Here is a 22,018-nt window from a genome sequence, read left to right on the forward strand (position 1 = left end):
ATTAGCAGCTCTGTATGCTCTTCCCAATTCTCCCCAAAGCTAATGGCATATTTGGAGGGGCATTTGCATTGGAGAAAGGATAAATGCTCTCTGATAGAGCTGCATATCCATAATCTTCAAAGCAGCTCCATGGGGCTATTGATTTGCACAGTGGTTCTCAAAGGGTGTGTAGCGCCACATGGTGTGGCAGCAAGGGATGGCAAGTGTGGTGGTAGGATTCAAGGGCAATCAAAGAAACATTTAAGCATTTCAGTGTAATATAGTATCAAAATAAAATTATCTGCAGAATATTGGCAGATAGCTTTTCAAAATGAGAGCAAGAGCAAGGCTTTTCTGTGTTGATATTTGAGTTGTTTGTCTCTAGTTAGACTTAATATAAATGAGATAACCCAGCAAAAGCAAGTTCACACATCTTATTGAGTTTGTATACAGTGGTGCCCCGCAAGACGAATGCCTCGCAAGACGGAAAACTCGCTAGACGAAAGAGTTTTCCGTTTTGGAGGTGCTTCGCAAAACGAATTTCCTATGGGCTTGCTTTGCAAGACGACAATGTCTTGCGAGTTCCTGCTGGTCCCCCCCCTTTTTCTAAGCCGCTAAGCCGCTTATCAGCTGATCGATCAGCAGATAAGCCGCTAATAGCGCTAATCCGCTAATCCTTCAATGGTCTGGCTTCGCAAGACGAAAAAACCGCTAGACGAAGAGAATCACAGAACGGATTCTTTTCGTCTTGTGAGGCACCACTGTATATATTTAAGGTACGTCTGTAAGAGGCTCGTTTATAATTCTATTTTGGGAATGATTCATGTTCTTATGTAGCTGCATTGCTTAATACTTCTGGATATCCCATGATCATGTTATAAAGTAGTTGTGTTCTGTGTTATAAATCAAGTAGCGCTAGGAATTGTTTCTTTTTGTTTTCAATGTGTTTCTTATTAATTAAAAATTTGGTATGGCACAAGCAAATTTTTATTCTGAAAGTGTGACCCAGATGAAAAGAGAGTGAGATCCACTGGATTAGCAAAAGAAAATTGGTATGGCTCCCAGATCACATTAAATGCTTTTAAAGCATTGCTCATGCTGTGGAATCATTTGTCAGTACAGATTGTTGACTGTAGAAAACAAACAAAAAATGATTTGCATCTATTGTTGTATTGACCCAACATACAAAGCTAGCATGTGAATAGCTTAAACACAGATCTCCTTTAGCTCATGCATGAATCTAGACCTAGCCCTTGGTGGTCACAGGATTATTCAGTCTTGTGTTTGGGATTGGCACCACTGCTTGATTCCTGTAACACTGGTTCTGGCACTTGTTTGGGAATATGTTCCAGTCCATTTTGCATATGTTAATATGTGGTAAGGGCTTTGTTCAGCTAGTAACGAGCTCTGGAATTTCAGATGAATGTCTTGATATTATGGAAACAACCACATCTTGGCAAAACAGTATGCCTTTGACTGATTCAAATAAAAAGTACAAAATACTCCATTAAGCTCCAGTTTGAAATATGAAGTGCTTCAGTTAAAACACTTAAAATGCAAAATATATGTAACATATGTAATATGACCATAGGAAGCTGCCTCATGCCAAGTCAGACTATTTAGTCCTCTAACTCAGCACTGTTTGCACTGACTGGCAGCAACTCTCCAGGGTTTGCAGGCAGGAATCTTTCCCAGCCTTCCTTGGAGAAGTCAGGGATTGGAAATGGAACCTTCTGTGTGCAAAGCATTCCACCCAGTTATGACCCTTCCAGAATGCATTTCTGAAATAAAATACTGTCTTAATCCTGCAATGGTTTGTATAATTGAATCTTCAGATTGTATTGAAATTTATAGTTTAACAAGCACTTAAAAATAGGGTTTCAGAAAATTGTGGTTGGCCTTGGTAGCCTATCCCCTTTTCTTTTTTTCTTTTTGAATAGCCAGTGCTGTTTCAGGGCTTTATCTTGGTCAACGAACAACTGAAATTCTTGGGTGATCTCCAATAGAGTCCATCTGCGAGCAGAATGGACTTCTTGCTTGTGCAGTCCGACTGCTTCTTCCTTTCTTTCCCCCACATGCCCCAAAATTTCTTCCAGAATGCTCTCCAACCCTCTGGAACACATTTTGGAAGCGTTCAGGGGGCTGCAAGGTGGAGGAAGGAGAGGAGAGAAGACTATTGCCTGAGTGGATCTCATCCCCACCCCCAAATTTTTAAGCTGTCATTAATTTTGTTACTTGGCAGTTTTGCCCTTTTTTGCAATAAATCTAATAAAAGCTCAGAAGTATACAACATCTTACATTTTCTGGTCTAAAACCTCCAAATGTGGAAAAGTTATGGAGTTGGGCCTTAACTTGCCTCTTTGTAAACCCTTGTTCACAAAAATTAGATTGTAAAAGTGGAAGGAAAACTCCTAAGCTTGCAGAGCTTCTATTCTTCAATGTTCCCCAATTCCTTTCTTTAAATGATTACCTCTCCTCAGCTCTGCTCATTTGCCTGCTGCAGCACTGGAATTTAGTAAAATATCAGATAAATACCTGCCTTTTGCAGGACAGGTGGACAGGAAAGCAGTTGCTCTCTCATGCTGCGATAAACATGTTACAGGAAGACTGCCATTTACAATACTGTGTATCATTTTTTTAAAAAAAGTGAATGAGAGGGAGATCTGTGCACTAGTGGATGAGAGCACTGGCAGGTTGCAGAGGCATTTTTTAAAATGTGGTGGTGTTGTAGCAAGTATTTCTTTCTATTTTTCTCTCCTCTTGCTGAGAATGAAGAAGCTTGGTATTCTCTCTTCTCTGTAACTCAACCGGACTTCATCATGCCATATAGTTGCTCATTTAAAATGGCACTAGACTTCACTACTCTCCCCTTTGAAATGTCAAGAGATACATTGGGTTTGTTTGGCGATCATCTGTTTGCCTTCTTGAGTACAGAAAATGAGAAGCTGCCTTGAGGTCTCCCTCTTACTGCTATTGCTCTTTTATGCTGATAAATATTTGTGTGTCCGTTGCCTAAAAGTAAAAGAAATGAAGCAGATGCAGTGTTAATATACTTGAAAGATTTCAAATACAGGTGACTCCCCACTTATGTGTGGGTTACGTTCTGGGCCCATGTGCACATACAGTAAGTGAAATGCATGAGTGGGGAACTAGGTTGATTTCTTCTGTTACAACAAAGAAGCTCAGAGCTATTTGGAATGCTACATAACAAAAAACAGCCCATACTGTACCTTTGCCTACAGATTGCCAGAAAGGACAGAGAACAATGTGTTAGAGCCTGCAGCAGTACAGCTTCCTGCCTGACAGCTGTTGAGCAGGGCAGTGCAGCAGCATTGAGAGCTCCCTCACGCCATTTTGGAGCCCATAAGTTCCTCCTTCCTTCCTTCCTTCCTTCCTTCCCTCCCTCCTTCCTTCCTCCCTTTTAAAAAAAAACCTTTAAAACATATTTGGGCTCGGGAGGATCTCCTCGCATGCTATGAGGACTTTCCAGCTCTCTCCTATCATTTCCAGCTTACGTTGTTGTTTAGTCGTATCTGACTCTTCGTGACTCCATGGACCAGAGCACTCTGGGCACTCCTGTCTTCCACTGCCTCCAGCTTTGAATTGATGTAAATTGTTAGATTGATTTCCCACCGCTGCACGTTTATGTGGTCACACATGTGTCGATCGCGTGTAAGTCGAATGATGTCCGTACATGAATTTTCAATACTGTGCAGCTCTAGAAACAATATTTCAGTGGCTTATCAAGATATCAACCTTTTCCCAGTTGGTGGTCCAAATGTAGTATGTCCGCCTGTCCACCTAGAATGGGGAGACTTGTGAGCGGTAGAGGAAATCATTTTGTTTCTATCAGGGATTGCAATTTAAAGCTTTTTAAAAAGGACTTAAAAGGTGCTGCCATTCTTTAGCAGTACATTCAGCTACAAATGAATTATTGTGTATAAATACAAATTTATAAAGCTTCTTTTAAAAGCCTTGCAATAGACCAGGCCTCTGAGGAGGCAGAGTTGCTGCACTACTAGTTCCATCAAGAGCATTCTTCAATAGGAGCAGTGAGGTAACCACATTCCAAGCAGCATTCACAATTGTAATTGTTCACTCACTGAGGATCCTATTTTTCCTGAGGATGTAATTGTTCCTATGCTGAATTTTTCATGGCATTGGGCCTACTGTTTCAACTTGCTATCTCTAGAAAAGCACTTCAGTTTTACACTATGTTATCTTGGAAAGAACTCTTTGTGAGTTGCAATAAGTTTCTAAAAAAATATATTTCTAATGATTGCAAGTGACAAGAGGATGGCTTTCTCACAAAAACTTGATTTTCAGAGAACAGAGTGTTGAGCTGTTGAGAACATAAGGTTTAAATTTATTTGCCTTCGAATAAAAGTTTCAAAGAAAACTTGACAAGTATCCACTGTTTCCAATGTTTATATCTGGCAACATTTTCATGCCAGAATGGACATTTCAATTTATAATTTTGTTATCCCACATCAGTGGTTATATCTTGGGTTTCAGGTCCCAGAGCTTAACCTTAAAAATACCTGTTTAAGTAGGAACTCAAGCTACTAGAAGCAATCTCTCACAACTTACAACTGCATTAATGGTAGGCATGGAGCTCTTTCATATGAAAATTGTTTCATTCCTTCATTTAACACTGCAGGGTGGCTCAACACAGAACCTATGCTGAGTACAAATTCTTGTTTTGTTCCAAGGGTTGACTCTTATTAAATGTATATAAACTTTGGCCAAAGCAGAAATGAGATTGAATGAAGACATCAACCTGTTAATGAAATGGATGTGTGACCATTCAGTAGTCTTTTTGTCATGTTAGCAGTTTGTTGTGATGGTTCATAAAATAGCAAGTACTTATAAGTACTGTAGAATGTTAAATAACTGTCAAATATACTAATAGAAAACTTGACTCTCCAAATGTCACTGCCCGGGGGGGGGGGGGGAGGTATTAGCAAGGAATTAGCATGCACGGAAGTACCAACCCCCCCAACCCCTTTATGGGGGGGCGCACTAGTGACAAGAGACGAAGCCCTAAGTGCCCCATTCAGCATGCTCATTGACAATGCTGACTGTTTGGGAGGAATGGGGGGGGGGGAAGCTAGGGTGGGGGAGAGAAGTAGCCTATAATTGCCTGGAACACAGGAGCACTCCCTACTTCAACATTTTGTTGAAGACCTCACTTGTTTTACCTGTTCAAACACATCAAAGGAGCCTGAGTTCATCTCTAAATCAGAGGAAAGAATTCTGCTTTGAGTGTGTAAGGGGAAAAGTAGCCTAACTGATGTAAAATATGCCTGGCTCTTGAGCAGTCCTTTCTATTCATTTTTTCCTAATCAGTGAGGTGGGGTGGAAAAATTCTCCCTGCTGTTATTTTCATGGAAAATTTTCCATGTCTTAAAATACATTAAATAAAAAAAAGCAATTAGCAACATAATGAATGGATGCAGCACCAGGTGGAGAATTTTCAAAGTAGTAATTACCTTTTTTCATGTTAGTAGAGCAAATTGTCCCCTGTAATAGCTAAAATGAGAGCTGGTTCATTCACATCCTGGCGTGCAGATTGTGTACACAGGTGCAGGACAAACTCTTAGACTGCAGTCTTTTGCCCACTTACCTGGGAGTAAACTGTATTGACTTCATTTGGACTTTTGAGTAAACCTGTGCAGGATTTCATCCTCCCCGCTTGTAGAGTGTGTTGTGTGATTGAGTGCATACCTGCACACATACTTAACCAATGTGATCTGCCTTCTTAGTTGACCTTATATGGGACTCTGCTTCATGAAGTTATTACAAGACCTCTAGATGCCCCAAACTAGGTATTTTAAGAGCACATGGGAAGCAAAGGCAGGAAAAAACAGGCTATGTAGTTTGGCTGAACTGTGCTGTTCTATTTACGTCAGTTCCAGCTGCAGAATTCTTCAGAATATAGTGACATCAGGAAATTCTGTCTTTAAAGTAATGACTGGCATTTAATTCTTTAGAATTAACAATTATGTACTTAAAATGTCATGTTTTATATTGAAATAAAAATACATAACATCAGATGTTTGTTCCATACAGTTTTACACTAGAACTGCTACAAAAATAAATAGTTTTCTGTTTCCCCAAAATAGAACTTTAGCCAACATTATATCTTCAAAAAAAGTCAGTGGGATACTATAAAATAACATTTTAGAGCTAGGGTATCCCTTAAGACTAGAATTCCTGCACACTTTTAGTGCCTTAACATCTTACACTGAAAGGAAATTAATTCTTGAAAGAATGCTGTGCACAATCCATTTGAGACAGTTTTGTTAAAGAAATACAAGCTGTCAAGAAAGCTGCAGCCAATGTTGAATTATTACAATAACATTTTAAAGGAAGTTTTCATTATGAGAATTCAAAGTAATGTTTCCAGAACTGAGTTGCAGATCTGATTGGAATGCTTCATCAGTTGGTAGGCTAAAAGTCTTGTGTTAGATTAAAGGACTCTAGATGGTCAAAATGTATGAAGGTAGCATGCAGACATCATTCATTCAAAGCTTTAGCTGGCATTAAAGTCAGTGGTGGGGAAGCTTTAGCTCCTGTAATTCTGTGTATCATAGTACGGTTTAAAAGCACAGCAGGCAACCTATGAGTAAATTCCATGAAGATCATTGCTGCAAGTGAAAACTCAATAGACTGGATGTAAATTAAATTAGTTGCATTTAGATCCCATTGAAATCAGCAAACTTGGTTACCTCACTACACTGCTGAAATAATTGCACTGGCTGCCAGCTAGCTACTAAGCTAAGCTCACTTTTATTTTGAGGTACAAAGTCCACTGATGCCATTGATGCTTGACTAGCTGGTAACTGAAAGGACTAAGAGGACTGGCTAAGCTCCAACTTTGTTTCCTGGGCAGCATAAGACTGTACTAGCAAGGTTCTGGTTTCAGCCCTGCAAAGTATTCGAACATCCCACTCCCAGCTCACTGTTTGGTGTATGTCAGGAGATGCGAAAAGAACTATTTCCTTTATTAGGCATATAACTAGACTATCACTCTGGTTGGAGGCAAAGCATGGCCTTTATTTATTTATTTTACAGGCATTTTCTCCCTTCTCTACATGCATGCTCTCTGTTAAAAATAAGTTGTTTTGGAGTTTCAGCATCTATGCTTTTATCTCCTGAGGCAGTTTTCCAACTCCTCTGAGTCCAGGCAGCATGGGAAGTGGTCCTCAAGTAATCCTCCCCCCCCCCCCGTTTGTTGTTCAGATTGAAAAATGTCAGCAACATGAACCAAAATAACAAAAGGACGAGAAGGTATGCTTCAGTCATTGCCAGGGTTTACTGAACAAAAATCCCTTCCTGCCCTCTCCCACCATCAACCATTCTGTAAAAAACGAACAACTTTTCTCTGTCTTCAAAATGTGTTTACTAAGGGTCCTTTCATACATTTACCTTTTAATGAGGAAATAAGTGTGACCAAGCCTCCCTCTGCATCTTTTGGCTTCTGGAAGCAAAGTTTATTTTCCTTTCCAGCTAATACCAGAAGTGCCCCTGAACACTTCTTTCCCCAACCTTTCCTGATGCTTCTAGAATGTGAAGGTTTCTTAGACTTTCTCCCTCGCACACTCATCCCATATTGGAACTGTTCCCTTCCAATTTCCTGTGGTGGCAACAACTTTTTAATGAGCAAACTACTACACTCAACAGCTTTTGAGATTAGGTCGAGGGGTATGATTTACCTGTACACAGTTATCTGTGACTGACATCTGTCTGGCATTTCAAGGAATTGTCAAGGAAATAAGATACTACAAACTCAGGCAAATGTTTTCCATCACCAGTGTTTTCCACTTACCATTAGGAGGTTTTCTTTTCTGATGTCTAATCTCACTTTACCTTTTCATAGTTTTAAAACAATTTCTTCTTGGTCCATTTTCTGTGTTGTTGAATAACTGTTTTGCCCATTTCTTTTAGGAAATATTTTGAGATGCTAAAGACACTCTCTTTCTCTTAGAAGTAATTGGAGTTCACCAGGAGATGGAGCAGCCAAAAATATTCCATTCTCTGTAATCTGAAGTGGTAGAATTGTGCTGTTTAATGTGCCATTTGGCTCTCATATGAACATTTAACTATATTAAGCTCTCTACTAAGGGAAATAGCTTTTACAAAATTTTGTGATCTTCCTGTACAAGTGGCTGCAGATATATGATGACTTCTTTCCATTATGCCAAGTTCTTGTAAATGTAAATAGGAGGTAATAGTCCCAAAAAATCCCTAGTTAAGTTTGATGAACTAGCCTTCCCAGCTCTTGCAGGTGACTTTGAGCTGAGGTCATTGTTTTTCCTATGCATTGGACATTCCAAATTCTCTAAAATTAAATAAATGCACTTTTTACTGAAAGTGGAACAAGTGATGTCACAAATGTAATGCTCATGAAATAGAAGATGTTAGTGACCTGCTGGTTCAACATTTTATTGAGGAAAATGTCAAATATCTAATTGGGGATTGAGCTAAAAAGATGGTTCAGTTTAAAAATATGGTTATTTTAAACACCAGTTAAGGACAAAACCTTATCCAAACCCCATTTAAGAAGACTGTATACTTATATACACTTTATTGCTTATTTTTTCTTCAGTCCAAAGTTGCCAGTTTTTAATGGTGGCTTTTAATTGCTTCTTAACCCACCCTTTATGAAATGTTTTAAAAATACAAGATGCTTTCCACAATGAATTGGCACTTCAGTTTGTCCCTGTTGTTGTCCTCTCCTAGATCATTACTGACGGAGCTGACAGGGAGATACGAAGTGATTTGATTTTTAATGCCGCAGAAATAGACATTGATATCGTTTTCAGTTTAAGGTGTGAAGAGATCAAAACATCCTGCTAACCAGGGTTGCCAGGATGCAACCTGTAGAGCAAGCATTTATATTCAATATGCATTTATAAAGCAGGAGATGAGGTCCCTACTGGAATTGATGGGAACTACTGAAGGAAACAGACTTTTTTTTTATTTAAAAAAAAGACAGAACCAGTAACTATGGCTGAGGGTTGTTTTTGTTTTTAACACCCCCTCCCCAAATCTTATTTTTTTAAAGTAAACTTCTCACATTTTTTTGCATTCGAAAACTGAATTGCTAGAAAGCATAAAAGGGTTTTTTGTGCCTGTTTAAAAAGGAGCTGTGTTCTTTTCATAGCAAATATGATTGCTGCATGTAAACTAGTGTTACACTAGTATTTCCCAAGTTAAGCATGTAAGGCCCCTGAGGCCTATGTGCAAATACTGGAACCCTGATAATGCCAGCATCTGTATGCTTTCTGTGATTCATAAATTTTGCTGTGGAAAAGGCCAGTTAACACTGGTGTCTTATGTGCCAAACACGTTTGGTTCTTAAAGTTTGGAGCTCCTATGTATGTGTGGAAGCATGAAAGGTTTAAAAAGGCCCTCTCAAAATAGAGGACACAATCCATTTCTTCTTTGTAAAATAAAATTATCAGTGGAAATTTCACGAATAAGCCTTGCATTCCATTACAGATGTTTGTGGTTGTGACTATCCCAACAGAATTAAAAACAAAAACAAAACAAAACTGAATCCCTTGGGAGGTAGTATAGTTGCTCTTTTTTGACTCATTCCATTTTTCAGAGCAAAAATGACCAAAGAGCTATTGCATTTATTGCTGTTGAAATGAGCACCATGAGATGGTAGAAATGTAAAGAATGAGTTGACCAGGTTTGTGTCTAGAAAGATGTGAAGCAGTTACATGGAATTGTTCACACACACACAGTAATTAACAAACAGGAACAGTTTTGATGGGGGGGAAGCTACAAGCTGTGGCTGATTAGTTATTCCTCTCTGGACAATTCTTGCTACTGCTGCTCAAGTCCAGATTGTGTGAGATTTCATGAATAGGAATACAGCTGAGAATAAAAATGAGGCTTCTTTCCATCACTCTATTTATGGAGCAGCTGCTTCACTGTTTGACACCCCTTTTACAGCCATTTCTAAATAACTTACCTGGTGTTCTCAATATGGCTTTTTGGTTTAACGCTGCGTTCATTGAGAGTAAGGTCAAATGAGAAGAGGGAGGGAATATTGAGCCATTCATTGTCTTTCTGTGATTTCCTTTCTTCTTTTAATGTGGGCATTTTGTTCCCTACAAAAAACTTATGACCTTCTTGATCTGTCCTTGGTATTTGAGAATATAATTAATATTTTCTTATATTTTGGAAAAAAAACCCTCTGAGGTAGTTAACAATGTTTTTAATAGAAACACAAATGAAATAACATAATCCTAAAACAACAACAACCCACTGAAACATCTGTCAAATCTGTCAAACATAATATATAAAACAAGGAAAGAACCAGCGTAACAGCATAAAAATCAACATTAAGCTACTGCCTGAGGGTGTTGGAAGTATGTACCAAGGCTGCTTTAAGGTCATATTTGTTTTTTTCAGAAATCAAGATGCTCCTTCCTTCTTATATGTGCCTTAATAAAACACTTCCTGATTTCCTCAAACTGCTGTTTGCCATGACGTCCAAACTGACAAAACTGTGTGTGACTATCCCTCCAAACCAAGATTACAAATCGGACTCATATTCTAAATCTAGCAGAATGTGCATCACACTTCTGTATGAATGATATAAACCCAGTGACCCACTCCCTTTTTGTTGCCGCAATTTAATATTTGAAGAGCTTGAATGGAAAGAAGAGAGAATCCTGCCCAAGTCCTGCTGGGATTGTGATGGGAAGTGATGAAGGCAAAAAAAGGAATAACGGTCTATGCCAGAATAGATACTGTATAAGTTGGGACCAACAGATCAACAAACTGGTACAGTGGTGCCCCGCAAGACGAATGCCTCGCAAGACGGAAAACCCGCTAGACGAAAGGGTTTTCCATTTTTGAGCTGCTTCGCAAGACAATTTTCCCTATGGGCTTGCTTTGCAAGACGAAAACGTCTTGCAAGTGTTCCGATTTTTTTCCGCTCCCCCCCTTTTTCTAAGCCGCTAATAGCCTTTTATCCGCTAATCCGCTAAGCCTTTAATAGCCGCTAAGCCTTTAATAGCCGCTAAACCGCTAATAGCGCTAATCCGCTAATAGGGTCGCTAATAGGGTTGATTAATTTCGTCTTGCGAGGCACCACTGTAATGAAATGACTGTACGTGGAAGAAGATAAGTAAAACAAAGCATTAGTGTAACACGATTGTCAGAAAATACAAACTATATTCCATGTCACTAGCATAAATTTCACCCTAAATGTTCAATTCAGGATGTGTCTCACATCTTTTATTGTCTTGCATAATAAGGCAATTAACTATATGAAACCAGTTTTTGTCTTAAGTTTCAGAACTGATTTGTCATGTTCACAAAGTTCATAAACCTCAGAAAAGATCATGGGATTAAGTGAACATAAATTTATGCCAAAATAAATCTTGCTACTCTTTAAGATATCACAAGACTCCTTTGTTCGTTCATCCTTTTTAAACAATAGTACCTAGAGATGTTTGAGAAGAGATGCTGGTTTAGTTCTTGATATCCAGAGAAGTCCAGAAGGGTAAAAAAGTTCAGCATCTGCTGAGGGGAGTGGATTGAAAGATGACATAGCAAAATATAAAGAAACCTACCTAATGATTATTTCAGTTTTTTCGATACTTGGTGGAGAAAATTGTGTATTTATATTCCTTTGATGATGGTGAAGTCTGAGTTTGGGGGTGGGCAGAGACGGGGATTGCAGCTGATTTGAAAGTAGGCGTCTAAATTGGATCAATGGTTCTGAAGATTTTTAAGAAGCTGAAAATGCACTTGAACGTAGAGGTCAGATTTTGGCTACCATGCAGCTGCTTGGACATTTCTTAATTTTAGAAACAGTTAAGACTTTTATTTTTAACCAGAACATAAGAATAGATTTCATATTGTTTCATGTATTTCATGGGATGCAATCCTTAATGCGTGCATTCTCGTTTACTGTAGAGGCCAAGATCTTGTTTTAAAGCATTTCTGGAAACCATAAAAGGTTTTGATTTAGTTCAACTGAACTTTAGAATATGGGAAGAAATCATTTTTGCCACAAACTCACAATAATACTTCTCCATGAATAGTAGTAGTAAAAATAAATATCTGAATATTCTCAAGCTAAAAGAATGGAAAACAGATAATCACAAAGACTAGCACTCGCGAAGAATAGGAATAAGAAATCAGTGCCACAGGAAACATTGAGATTATGTTTATCTTTTGTATATAGAAACCTGCCCGGAGAAGCAGGTTTCAAAAAGTTTGACGTGAAACTTTAAGCATGTGATAAAAGTTAAGTTGACATTAAGGAATTAAAGGATTAGTTTAAGCAGCTAGGAACAATGGTGTACTGGTAAATTTTGATGGGTAGGACTTAGAAAGGAAGCTGCTTTATACTGAGTGAGACCATTAGTCCATCTAACTCAGTATTATCTACACTGAATGGCAGCGGCTTCCATTCCTCAACAGCACAGCCTGGGGATAGATGCCAAGGATTGCATCTGGGTTCCTCTGCATTTATAAGAGACATGCATGGTTTGCAACTGCTGTTCTACACGTCCCCAAAGGCCCTTTCTAAACATGACAGTCCCATAGCCCATATTCCTAGAGGGAACTGATATACCCTCCACAAGACTTTGAAGCAGCTGGCACTCATAGAATACTAACCTGCAAAAAGAAAGACAGATTGCCTTTTAAACTGCTAGAATAAAGTAAAAAGGTAAAGGGACCCCTGACCATTAGGTCCAGTCATGACCGACTCTGGGGTTGCGGCGCTCATCTCGCTTTATTGGCCGAGGGAGCCGGCATACAGCTTCCGGGTCATGTGGCCAGCATGACTAAGCCACTTCTGGCAAACCAGAGCAGCACATGGAAATGCCGTTTACCTTCCCGCTGGAGCGGTACCTACCTATTTATCTACTTGCACTTTGAAGTGCTTTCGAACTGCTAGGTTGGCAGGAGCAGGGACCGAGCAACGGGAGCTCACCCCGTCGCAGGGATTCGAACCACCGACCTTCTGATCGGCAAATCCTAGGCTCTGTGGTTTAACCCACAGCGCCACCTGCGTCCCATAAAGTAGGAACCCCATCAAAGAAAAGAAGTCTCCAGCCCCTGCTTGATTATTTTCCCCAGGCTCCGACTTGTTCTGTGCTTACCTGGCACAAATAACAGCAAAACTAAAAGCCTCATTATCACATTGTTCACTTCCCAGAACCAGGAGGGCCTGTTAATTACCCAGGCCTTCTAGGAGTTATTTTTTCCATGTCAGTTTGACTGTAAACACAGGATGCATGAAAGAGCCAATCAGAGAAAGGAAAATTGTGATGCATGGAATCATGACATCCATACTGCACACAACTTGTTCCCACAGTGGAGATCTGGAGAATGGAAATGAGAATTTCTGTCATCTAATCAGAAATCTTATAAAATCATTGCAAAATGGTAATTGACACTCTAGAACCTTAAGAAATTGTAAGAATCCTCTGTCTAATTGCTTGTGGTGTGAAACCATAACAGTTAATTTGATGAATGTATTGTGAAATTTCTTTTGCATTCTTTTTAAAAAGAAAAATACAAGAAATAACAGGTTATACTGATGAATGCAGTAGCATTTATTTTAGGACACTGGAAGGTTTTTGGACAAACAGGAGACTGGATTGCTATTCCACTTGTTTAAAATCTACCCCAAAAAAATCTTTCTCAATTTTGGAAGACAATGGAGATACTATTCCTTGAATTATAGTAAACAAAAATTAAAATGATTTGTTCTGAAGAGATGGGAAAGTACAAACCTGAAATTTGGAGTTGCTGAATGACTAGGACTGCAGTCCTAACCCCACTAATATGGGAGTGAGTCTTATTTAATTCAGGAGGACTAAGTGGACATGGTTAGGATTGCACTGTCTGGCCGCATTCTTACCTCATCTAGGAGCACACCTCATTGAAGTCAAGTAGGCTTGTTTAACATTGTACTGTACTGCTGATGGCCTGGTTTGAAAGCTCAGTTCCCAGCTTCCCAATTCATAGTTTAGCAGCCAGGTTAGGAAAGTGGTGCTAAATCACGACATCCCATTTCAAATGTAATGACTAACTTCAGTTTAATTAAGCCAAGATGCAAGTACCAAGGAAGGAGGCAAAGGAGTACATGGTATTGCAAGTTAGGAACTGACACTGACTAGATCTAACAATTTGTTAAAGTTATTTTTGGAAGGTTATAGTCAATAAATAGTGTTGAATGATTTGGGAATATTTGTACATTAGAGTTTCTATATAGATTAGTATGCTTTTGATGCTCTTTGAAATATTTTTGTTTTATGTGATTTTGTTATGTGTGTTTTGTATGTTTATTACAATAATAAACACTGGAATAAAAATGCAACTGTTTTGGAAAGTTACTTTCTATTCTTAGCCAAGAATGTTTAAAATTAACTGAAAAATAAAACAAAATATTTTAGGATTTACTGTCCCCTGTTACCTGGAAACAGAAAATGTTTTTCTCTTGCTATGGCAACAAGAAAATGTGAATGTACGATAAACCAATAACTTGGAGTTCTGCCACAGAATAGATGAGAAATCTGTTTAGTGCTGCAGTAGAGTTGTATCTCAAAATTTCCAGCCTCCACTTTGACCTAATTCTTCCCCACACTTCTCAATCTTTTTGTAGAAGTGGAAAATTACTTGGAATAAAGCTTTTATATGGTATTTTAGAAGGTTTGCAAACTTGTTCCTGTTATAGGAAAAGATGGTTGTTGAATGTAGGAAAAAATGTTTCCCTAAGATGGTTAACAAAATGGACCATATTGGGATGGAGTTGCTTTTGTTTAGTTTGGACAAAGCAGTAGCAATCTACTGAATTCAGATTTTGAATGACTACTTCTATTGTGTCATTCAGGAGTGGACAGACTGTATATTTTTAAATTCTGAAGTAGCCTTAGATTTTGAGAAGCAAGCAGTGGATCATGGAGACCTTTGGGCAACCAAGTATCTGGGTTGAAGCTTTTTATTTAATTCACAGACAGAGACAAAATGACAAAAAGGATGGTAATTTAGTATTTTTCAGTGACAGGAAGGTTTTAAGAATTTATGCTGAAAGCTCACTGAGAGTTTGCACTGTTCCCCAAGTTTACTGAACACATTTTAAGTTGACATGAACATAAGAAGACAGATAATGAAGAGCAGCTACTTTCAACCCAACTGTTGGTGCTTAAAGTTCCTTGTTGTTGTTGGCGTCTGTCTCAAGAGACAATGCAGTGCGCCTCCAGGGGTGATTATTCTTACTTGCAGAAGGTGAAATGAGACAGAGTCACTTACTCAGGCTCTTAAAGGTAAAGGGACCCCTGACCATTAGGTCCAGTCGTGACCGACTCTGGGGTTGCGGCGCTCATGTCGCTGTATTGGCTGAGGGAGCTGGCGTACAGCTGCTGGGTCATGTGGCCAGCATGACTAAGCCACTTCTGGCGAACCAGAGCAGCGCACGGAAACGCCGTTTACCTTCCTGCTGGAGCAGTACCTATTTATCTACTTGCATCTTGATGTGCTTTTGAACTGCTAGGTTGGCAGGAGCAGGGACCATGCAATGGGAGCTCACCCTGTCGCGGGGATTTGAACCGGCAACCTTCTGATCAGCAAGTCCTAGGCTCTGTGGTTTAACCCACAACACCACCCACGTCCCTCACTCAGGCTCTTACCCTGGCTGTATTCAGAGGCCATGCTTTTACTTCTGAACCTTTGTCAGCTCGTAAACCATCATTTAGGAGGGTCTTGCTTGAAAATTACAGTTTGTGCCTGCTGCTTGCTGTTATACTGTATATTTACTCACCCCACCACACAGCTCACCCAAAATGGAGATAAATAGAGAAAGAAAGGAGAATGAAATCAACTACATCCAGTCCACACAATTCCCTTTCCTTACCAAGTGCTTTCCTCTTTTCACACTGCACACATGAAAATCATTACAATGGACAAGTACCAATATAGTATGGGATGACAACCAAATTGCAAACCATCATGTACGGCATGATCCTTGAATGAAACCCATGGGTTGGTTGATACATAACACTTTCCCATGATTTAATGCTACATGGATGAGCCTTAACAAGCCTAATAGCCTGATTGCTCACCAGAACAAGATGGTTTGAGCATATAACACCAATCCTGGCCCAACTTCATTGGCTGCCAATTAGTTTCCAGGCCCAGTTCAAAGAGCTGCTGTTCACTTATAAAGCCGTACACAGCTCAGGACCTCAATACCCTAAGTACAACCTCTCCCCATGCAAACTGACCCAGGCCCTGCACTTATTATCTCTATGTCCCCACTCCTGAGAGTTTTGGGGGGTGGCAACACAGAAACAGGCCCTTTCTGTGGTGACTTCCTGACTGTGGAATGCTATCCCCAGAGAGGCTCACCTGGCACCATTATTTACATTCTTTAGGTGCCAGGGGACATTTAATATGATTATTTTATCACATTGTTACGCTTTTTATTATGTTTTCACTATTGACGTTCTGTAAAACGTGTTCTTAATGCTGTACACCACCCTGGGATCTTTTGATAAATGGTAGTATATAAATTGAAATGATGGTGGTGGAAGTGCAAGGCCCCTTTCATCCAGGAGGAGGACTCCTGCCAAGTTTAGTTTCAGCTTCAGAGAATCTTGGCTTTGTATTACTTGTGAACCAGTAATTCTGGCTTAAAGCAAACAGTGGTTAGTTTCTAAAACAAGCAGAGCTCAAACCATGGGTTAGCTGGCATGTTTTAACTGCTGATTGTGTTTGCACATGATGTTAAGCCATCATGCTTTGACATTTAAGGTAAACTTGGCAGAGGAGGACAAGGAAAGTAACGTGAGCCTGATGCTTTGTTGAGACTTGCCTCCATAATGCTGAACCATGATTTAGTGTTACATGCAAACAAGCCCAGCAGCTGCATACACCTCCTGCACTATGTGCATGGACAATAAGCTTGTGCATTTCTACCTCCAGTGCAGCTGAGAAGAGGATATCAGAAATTTCTGCTTCCGTCTTCCGTTTTCAACTAGCCATGTGTTCTTGTTATGCCTGAATCTGGACAAACTGTAGTTAGAGTTAGCTATGATTTATCGAAATAAGCAAAGTTCAAAACATGATTATGGACCCTGATCTGTTTTAGTAAACCATAGTTAGCATTGTGCACAAAAAGCTAAACCATGGTTCAGCATTATGTGTGAACCAAGACAGTGAGTCAGTGGCAGAGGTGGAACTTCATGCTAGTCCTCCCAAATGCAAATTAGGTGGATTGGATAATATTTCCTGTATTGCTTACTAAAAATACTCTCTGGCATTCTGAATGAAAAGCTTGAAAGACAGCCCTCTCCTTTATAAGCAGTACGTGTGTTTGTGTTTTGTAAACAACAAGAGACTTTTTTTTCTTGTTCTGTTATTTACCAAAACTAAAAGCCACAATTTTAGAAAATCTGTGCTTGTTTGACACAATGTATTTGTTAGATAATTCAGTCACCACTCCATTGTACTCACATCTTGATTTGCTGGAGAGAGCCAGGTTCTGCATGTTCATGCTTTACTGGAACTTGAAAATAAATGGGCTCCAATGGCTTTGCGTAATGGGTTGCTTTTCCACTGCTTTTCCTCCCCACTTCCACCAAACTGAAAGCACTAGTTTCCTGTCTGTCTTGTGTGATTTCTTGCATGTAATTTTAAAGCTGCCTTTTAGAGAGCTCTTCAGAGTAGTGAACAAGAAAAGCCTGTGCTAAGCTCCTCATCTTCTAAACAACCAATTTAATCCTAAATAATAGAAAACTGGCTATTTGCAGATTCTAATTTAGAAAATTAGTGTTTCCATATTTGTTTAATGATAACAAGGTGGCTGCTATGATGGAAAGTTTCCTAGACAATAATAAGATACTCTTTGGTCCACATTTGGCCAGCAACATTTCTTATTGTATCTAGCACATTTAATAACAGATCTACATTATGGTTCTAACCGACAGTAGAGCCACTCTGATAGTCTTTTCATAATTTATATTATCTTAATTATATTTATAATTTTATTCTGATTATATCTTAATAGAGATTGGTGATGTGATGTATTCATCCCAGCGTCTGTTGCAACGGTGATTTGGGAATTGATGTAGCATTTTTTCTTACAGAGGGGTCAGTTCTGCAGTAACATATTCTGCAGCAGAAGGTGAGAAAATTTTAGAGTAAAGACAGACAGGGAGATATGCTCCCTTGGACACCCTCATTTGAATTCCCATTAGGCTGAAGGCCAAACTAAATGTTATGCTAGTGCCATACATGATTTATTCAAAAGCTGACTTGGGGGCCAGAGCTGGACCGGTACCTGGAGGGAGCAGGCTTTAACCCCTTGCCTCTGGTATGGCCTCATTGAGAATCGCATATTCTCACCCCCACCTCAGCGTTTCATGTTCCTTTACTTTTTGAAGTAATGGTTTTATTTAATTATTTTGGTTACAAAGGAGATGCGGCAGATAAAACAAGTTACAATTTTTACCAAAAAAGCTTCCTTTTGTTCACAAAGTGCCTGTAGTTCAGGGAGGCAGGCGGCCTGTTTTGATTTCAACTGGGAGAGAGAATTAGGCTGACAATACTGAATGCACGGCTCCTGGCAGATTATAGGGTGCAAGTTATCTAGGCAGCTGTATTGTGGGTTACGCTGGAGGTACAGAGTGGCTTTAAGAAACTGACCATCTCTGGCCTGAGGCTGACTTGCCAACAAACTGGTTTTCTTCCCCTCTCTGTAGTTTCAAATCCAAAATGTATGACAGAAATTGAGTACCGTCAGTTGAAAAGCTTGGAGAGGAGCCAATTCAGGAAGACATCAACACTAAAGCTGTTTCCATAAACACCTTTCTTTCTCTTTTTCAGAGCCATGGTGTCATGGAAAGGGATTTATTTTGTACTTACACTATTCTTGGGAAGTTTTTTCGGAAGCATTTTCATGCTTGGCCCCTTGCTGCCATTGATGTTTTTCTCCCCATCTTGGTATCGCTGGATCACTGATCGCGTTGTGGCTACTTGGCTTACACTTCCAGTGGTAAGTTGCTTATATCTTATATCTTACATCTTATGAAAGGTCCCAACTGCTCAAACCACCCAGTCTTAAAATGCCAAACAATGACTTTTTATATTCAATATTTGGACTTAGTTTCAGGTATAGAATTGCAGCCATGCAACACAACCTTGCCCTGTTCAGTAGACCTTATTATCCTAAGTGTACCTAGGATTGCAGGCATAATCTTCTATGTCCTGTCAGGATAAACTTCAGAGCTAATGACAGAAGGTGATGGACAACTGTGTCTAAACTTGAGACAAAGATGGGAGGTGTCTGGACTGGAAAGACTTTGGCAGATGGCCAAAATGACAAACTATAGAAGGGCCAAGGAAGAACAGCTATCAGATAAGTTAACAGTACTCCTTGTTCTGTTCTGGAATGGAAAATTCAATTATAATATTCAGCAGTCTGCTTTATTGTAAGGTATCTTTGTTTCTTCATTCTTTGAATGATCCGCCTTTAATTGTTCATCAACAGGTGGTCATGTTTTTTTCCTTCTTTTCCATGTAAAATATAGTAACTTATTTGAGAGAGAGAGAGAGAAAAGATAGGATTTCCTGGTTGGAATGGTTTGAGATGAACTGCTATGCTTAACAGCTATAACTCTCAGGTCACTTCTTTCCAGCATATAGTGTCCTCAGCCTGACAAGGTCACCACCTATTAACCCTAATATATCAGTGTAATGACAGTGAAGAGTCTTTTAAAAATAATTTGTAAGCTTTAGGTGGTTAGCAGACCAGTAATACATTTTTAAAAACAAAATTTTTACCAGACCTCTTAAATGTTACCTATGTGTTTGTTTCACTGTACAGTGGACCGTCCAGTTACGTACTGCTCTGGTTATGTAACTTTCAGGTTACAAATGCGGCAAACCCGGAAGTGTATCCTTCCGGGTTTTGCCGCATGTTCAGAAACGGCGCCTCTGGTTACCTTTTTTTCGGGATGCACACGGACCCCCGGAATGAATTAAATTCGTATCTGGAGGTTCCACTGTATTGATGAGTTTCTTGTTTTTCTGCTGTTTTAACTGTGTGGCTTAACAACAACTTTGTTGTTGTTGGTTGACATGATTTTTATTTGTAAGCTTACTTGAGGGGTAAGGTGACAAGGCAGAGTAGCCATCAAAGCAATATCCTATGCTGTGTATCTATGTTAATCAGGAGTACATGTGCATACATCTCATGTAGACTTTAAGAACTATGGAAAAGAAGCACCGGGCGAATGAATGTGAATGAAGCTTGACCACCATTGCAGCAAAACGCTGGCTGACTATTGAAGGAAGGGAAAACCAGAGGGAATGGAACAGAGTGTCCTGTAAGATCCTGGTTGGCCAGCTGGAACCCTGAACAGGAACACTTCACACTGCAACATTTTGTTGCAGGTCCCACTTGGATTTTAGTGTAATGCTGAAATCAGAATGGAAGAAAATGTATATTTAGGTCTGAAGTGCTGTAGTTCAACCATCTCATCTCCAGCACTATGTTTATGAACTGCAGTCTCACAGAAACACATGAACACTGCTGTTCACTGTTTAAAAAACAACAGCAGTGGGGAGTTATAATTGTGCCCTGAGACTGCAGCCCAAAGAAGATTAATTTGAAGCCAGCTCCATTGAACTCAGTGGGAACTTGGTGAGTCTTTGGAAATAAATCAATGTAGGAACAAACGGTTTTCTTCTGATCATGTATTTGATTCATTTCCTGAATTATCGTAATGCCAGCATTTTTTGAGACTCTACCAGGTGTGCTTCCCTCCTCTACAATTCTATGATTCCTGTCTTCTTAAAATGGATTTCAAATATCTAATAATATTGCACAGAGGCTATGCATTTAGAGGTTTACAAATATTTAGAATCCGTAAATAATCTGTACCATATAGTCACTTACATATTACTTTGTTTTCTCTGAGCAGAGCTCTGAAATAAAAATTCTGGCTAAATAAGAAGTAAATTTCATTTTACTTCTTTTTTCATTCTTTTGTTCAAGGCTGATAGCATATTAAAAACCTGTTTTTAATAAGGAACAACTTATTGACTGATAGTAGAAGTAGTGGAACTTACAAATATGTCCCATGGTATATGTTTCTTTGTCTGCTTTGTCATGCATAAGCCCTGAAGTGACTAATTCTCTAGTTCCCATTTTTTTCATAAGATGATGATCTCATTTATATCCCACCTTTCCCCAAGGGGCTCAAGGTGATGTAAATGCATAGAATTTTAGGTACAGAATCACTGATTTGTACAGTTGGAAGGGACCCTGAGGGTCATCTACTCCAACCCACTGCAATACAGGAATCTCAACTAGATCACACATGACAGATGACTATTCAATCTCTAAATAAAAACCCGTAAGGAAGGAGAGTCCACCACCTCTCATGGAAGTCTGTTCCAGTCTCAAACAGCCCTGACCTTCCCCATTTTATCCTCATAAGAACCCTGTGAGGTTAATGAGGCTGAGAGGCAGTGAATGGCCCAAGGCCACCCAGTGAGCTTCATGACTGAATGGCTCAGTCCCTAGTGCAGCATTCTAATCACAGCACCACACAGGTATTACATACAGACTGATGACACCCAAAAAATACCTCCTGTACCCTATGCATCTGATCCACTTCCTGTACCCCATGTGATCCAACCATTGGAGGACAAAAGTGGCTTCACGTGGGATGGAAAACTTTCCTTCTGTGGAATTCCTTAAGGTGCCTTATTTTAAGATTTAAGCCATAGAGTCCAGCAATCTTACCTGTATTTAATTATTTAACTTACTACATTTATGTACTGCAAGAAGCTCAGGGGTGTGTATGTGGCTCTTCACCCTCTTCATTTTATTAGGATAACAACCCTTTGGGGTAGGTTGGATTGAGAAAGAGTGGTAGACTGGAGATTTGAATCTGTGTCTCCTCAGTCCTAGTCCATCTGTTGCACCACGATGACCCCACGATGCCTTTAGAAAGCTTACAGGTGGGGCATGAGGGCCACAGTACCC

General features: G+C 39.5%; 1 protein-coding gene across 2 annotated transcripts in view; it reads left to right on the forward strand.

Annotated features, from left to right (window-relative positions):
* LCLAT1 (lysocardiolipin acyltransferase 1) overlaps nucleotides 1-22,018 on the forward strand; it is an 81,950-nt gene that overhangs the window by 8,650 nt on the left and 51,282 nt on the right. For both annotated transcript variants that reach the window (XM_083496144.1, XM_083496145.1), the window contains exon 2: nucleotides 18,850-19,018. In XM_083496144.1, coding sequence (XP_083352270.1) covers nucleotides 18,854-19,018 — 165 coding nt within the window. In that variant the 5' untranslated portion in view covers nucleotides 18,850-18,853. The remainder of the gene's footprint in view (nucleotides 1-18,849; nucleotides 19,019-22,018) is intronic.

Source organism: Podarcis liolepis, assembly GCF_965112155.1.
Source record: "Podarcis liolepis genome assembly, chromosome: 3".
Taxonomy (NCBI): Eukaryota; Metazoa; Chordata; class Lepidosauria; order Squamata; family Lacertidae; genus Podarcis; species Podarcis liolepis.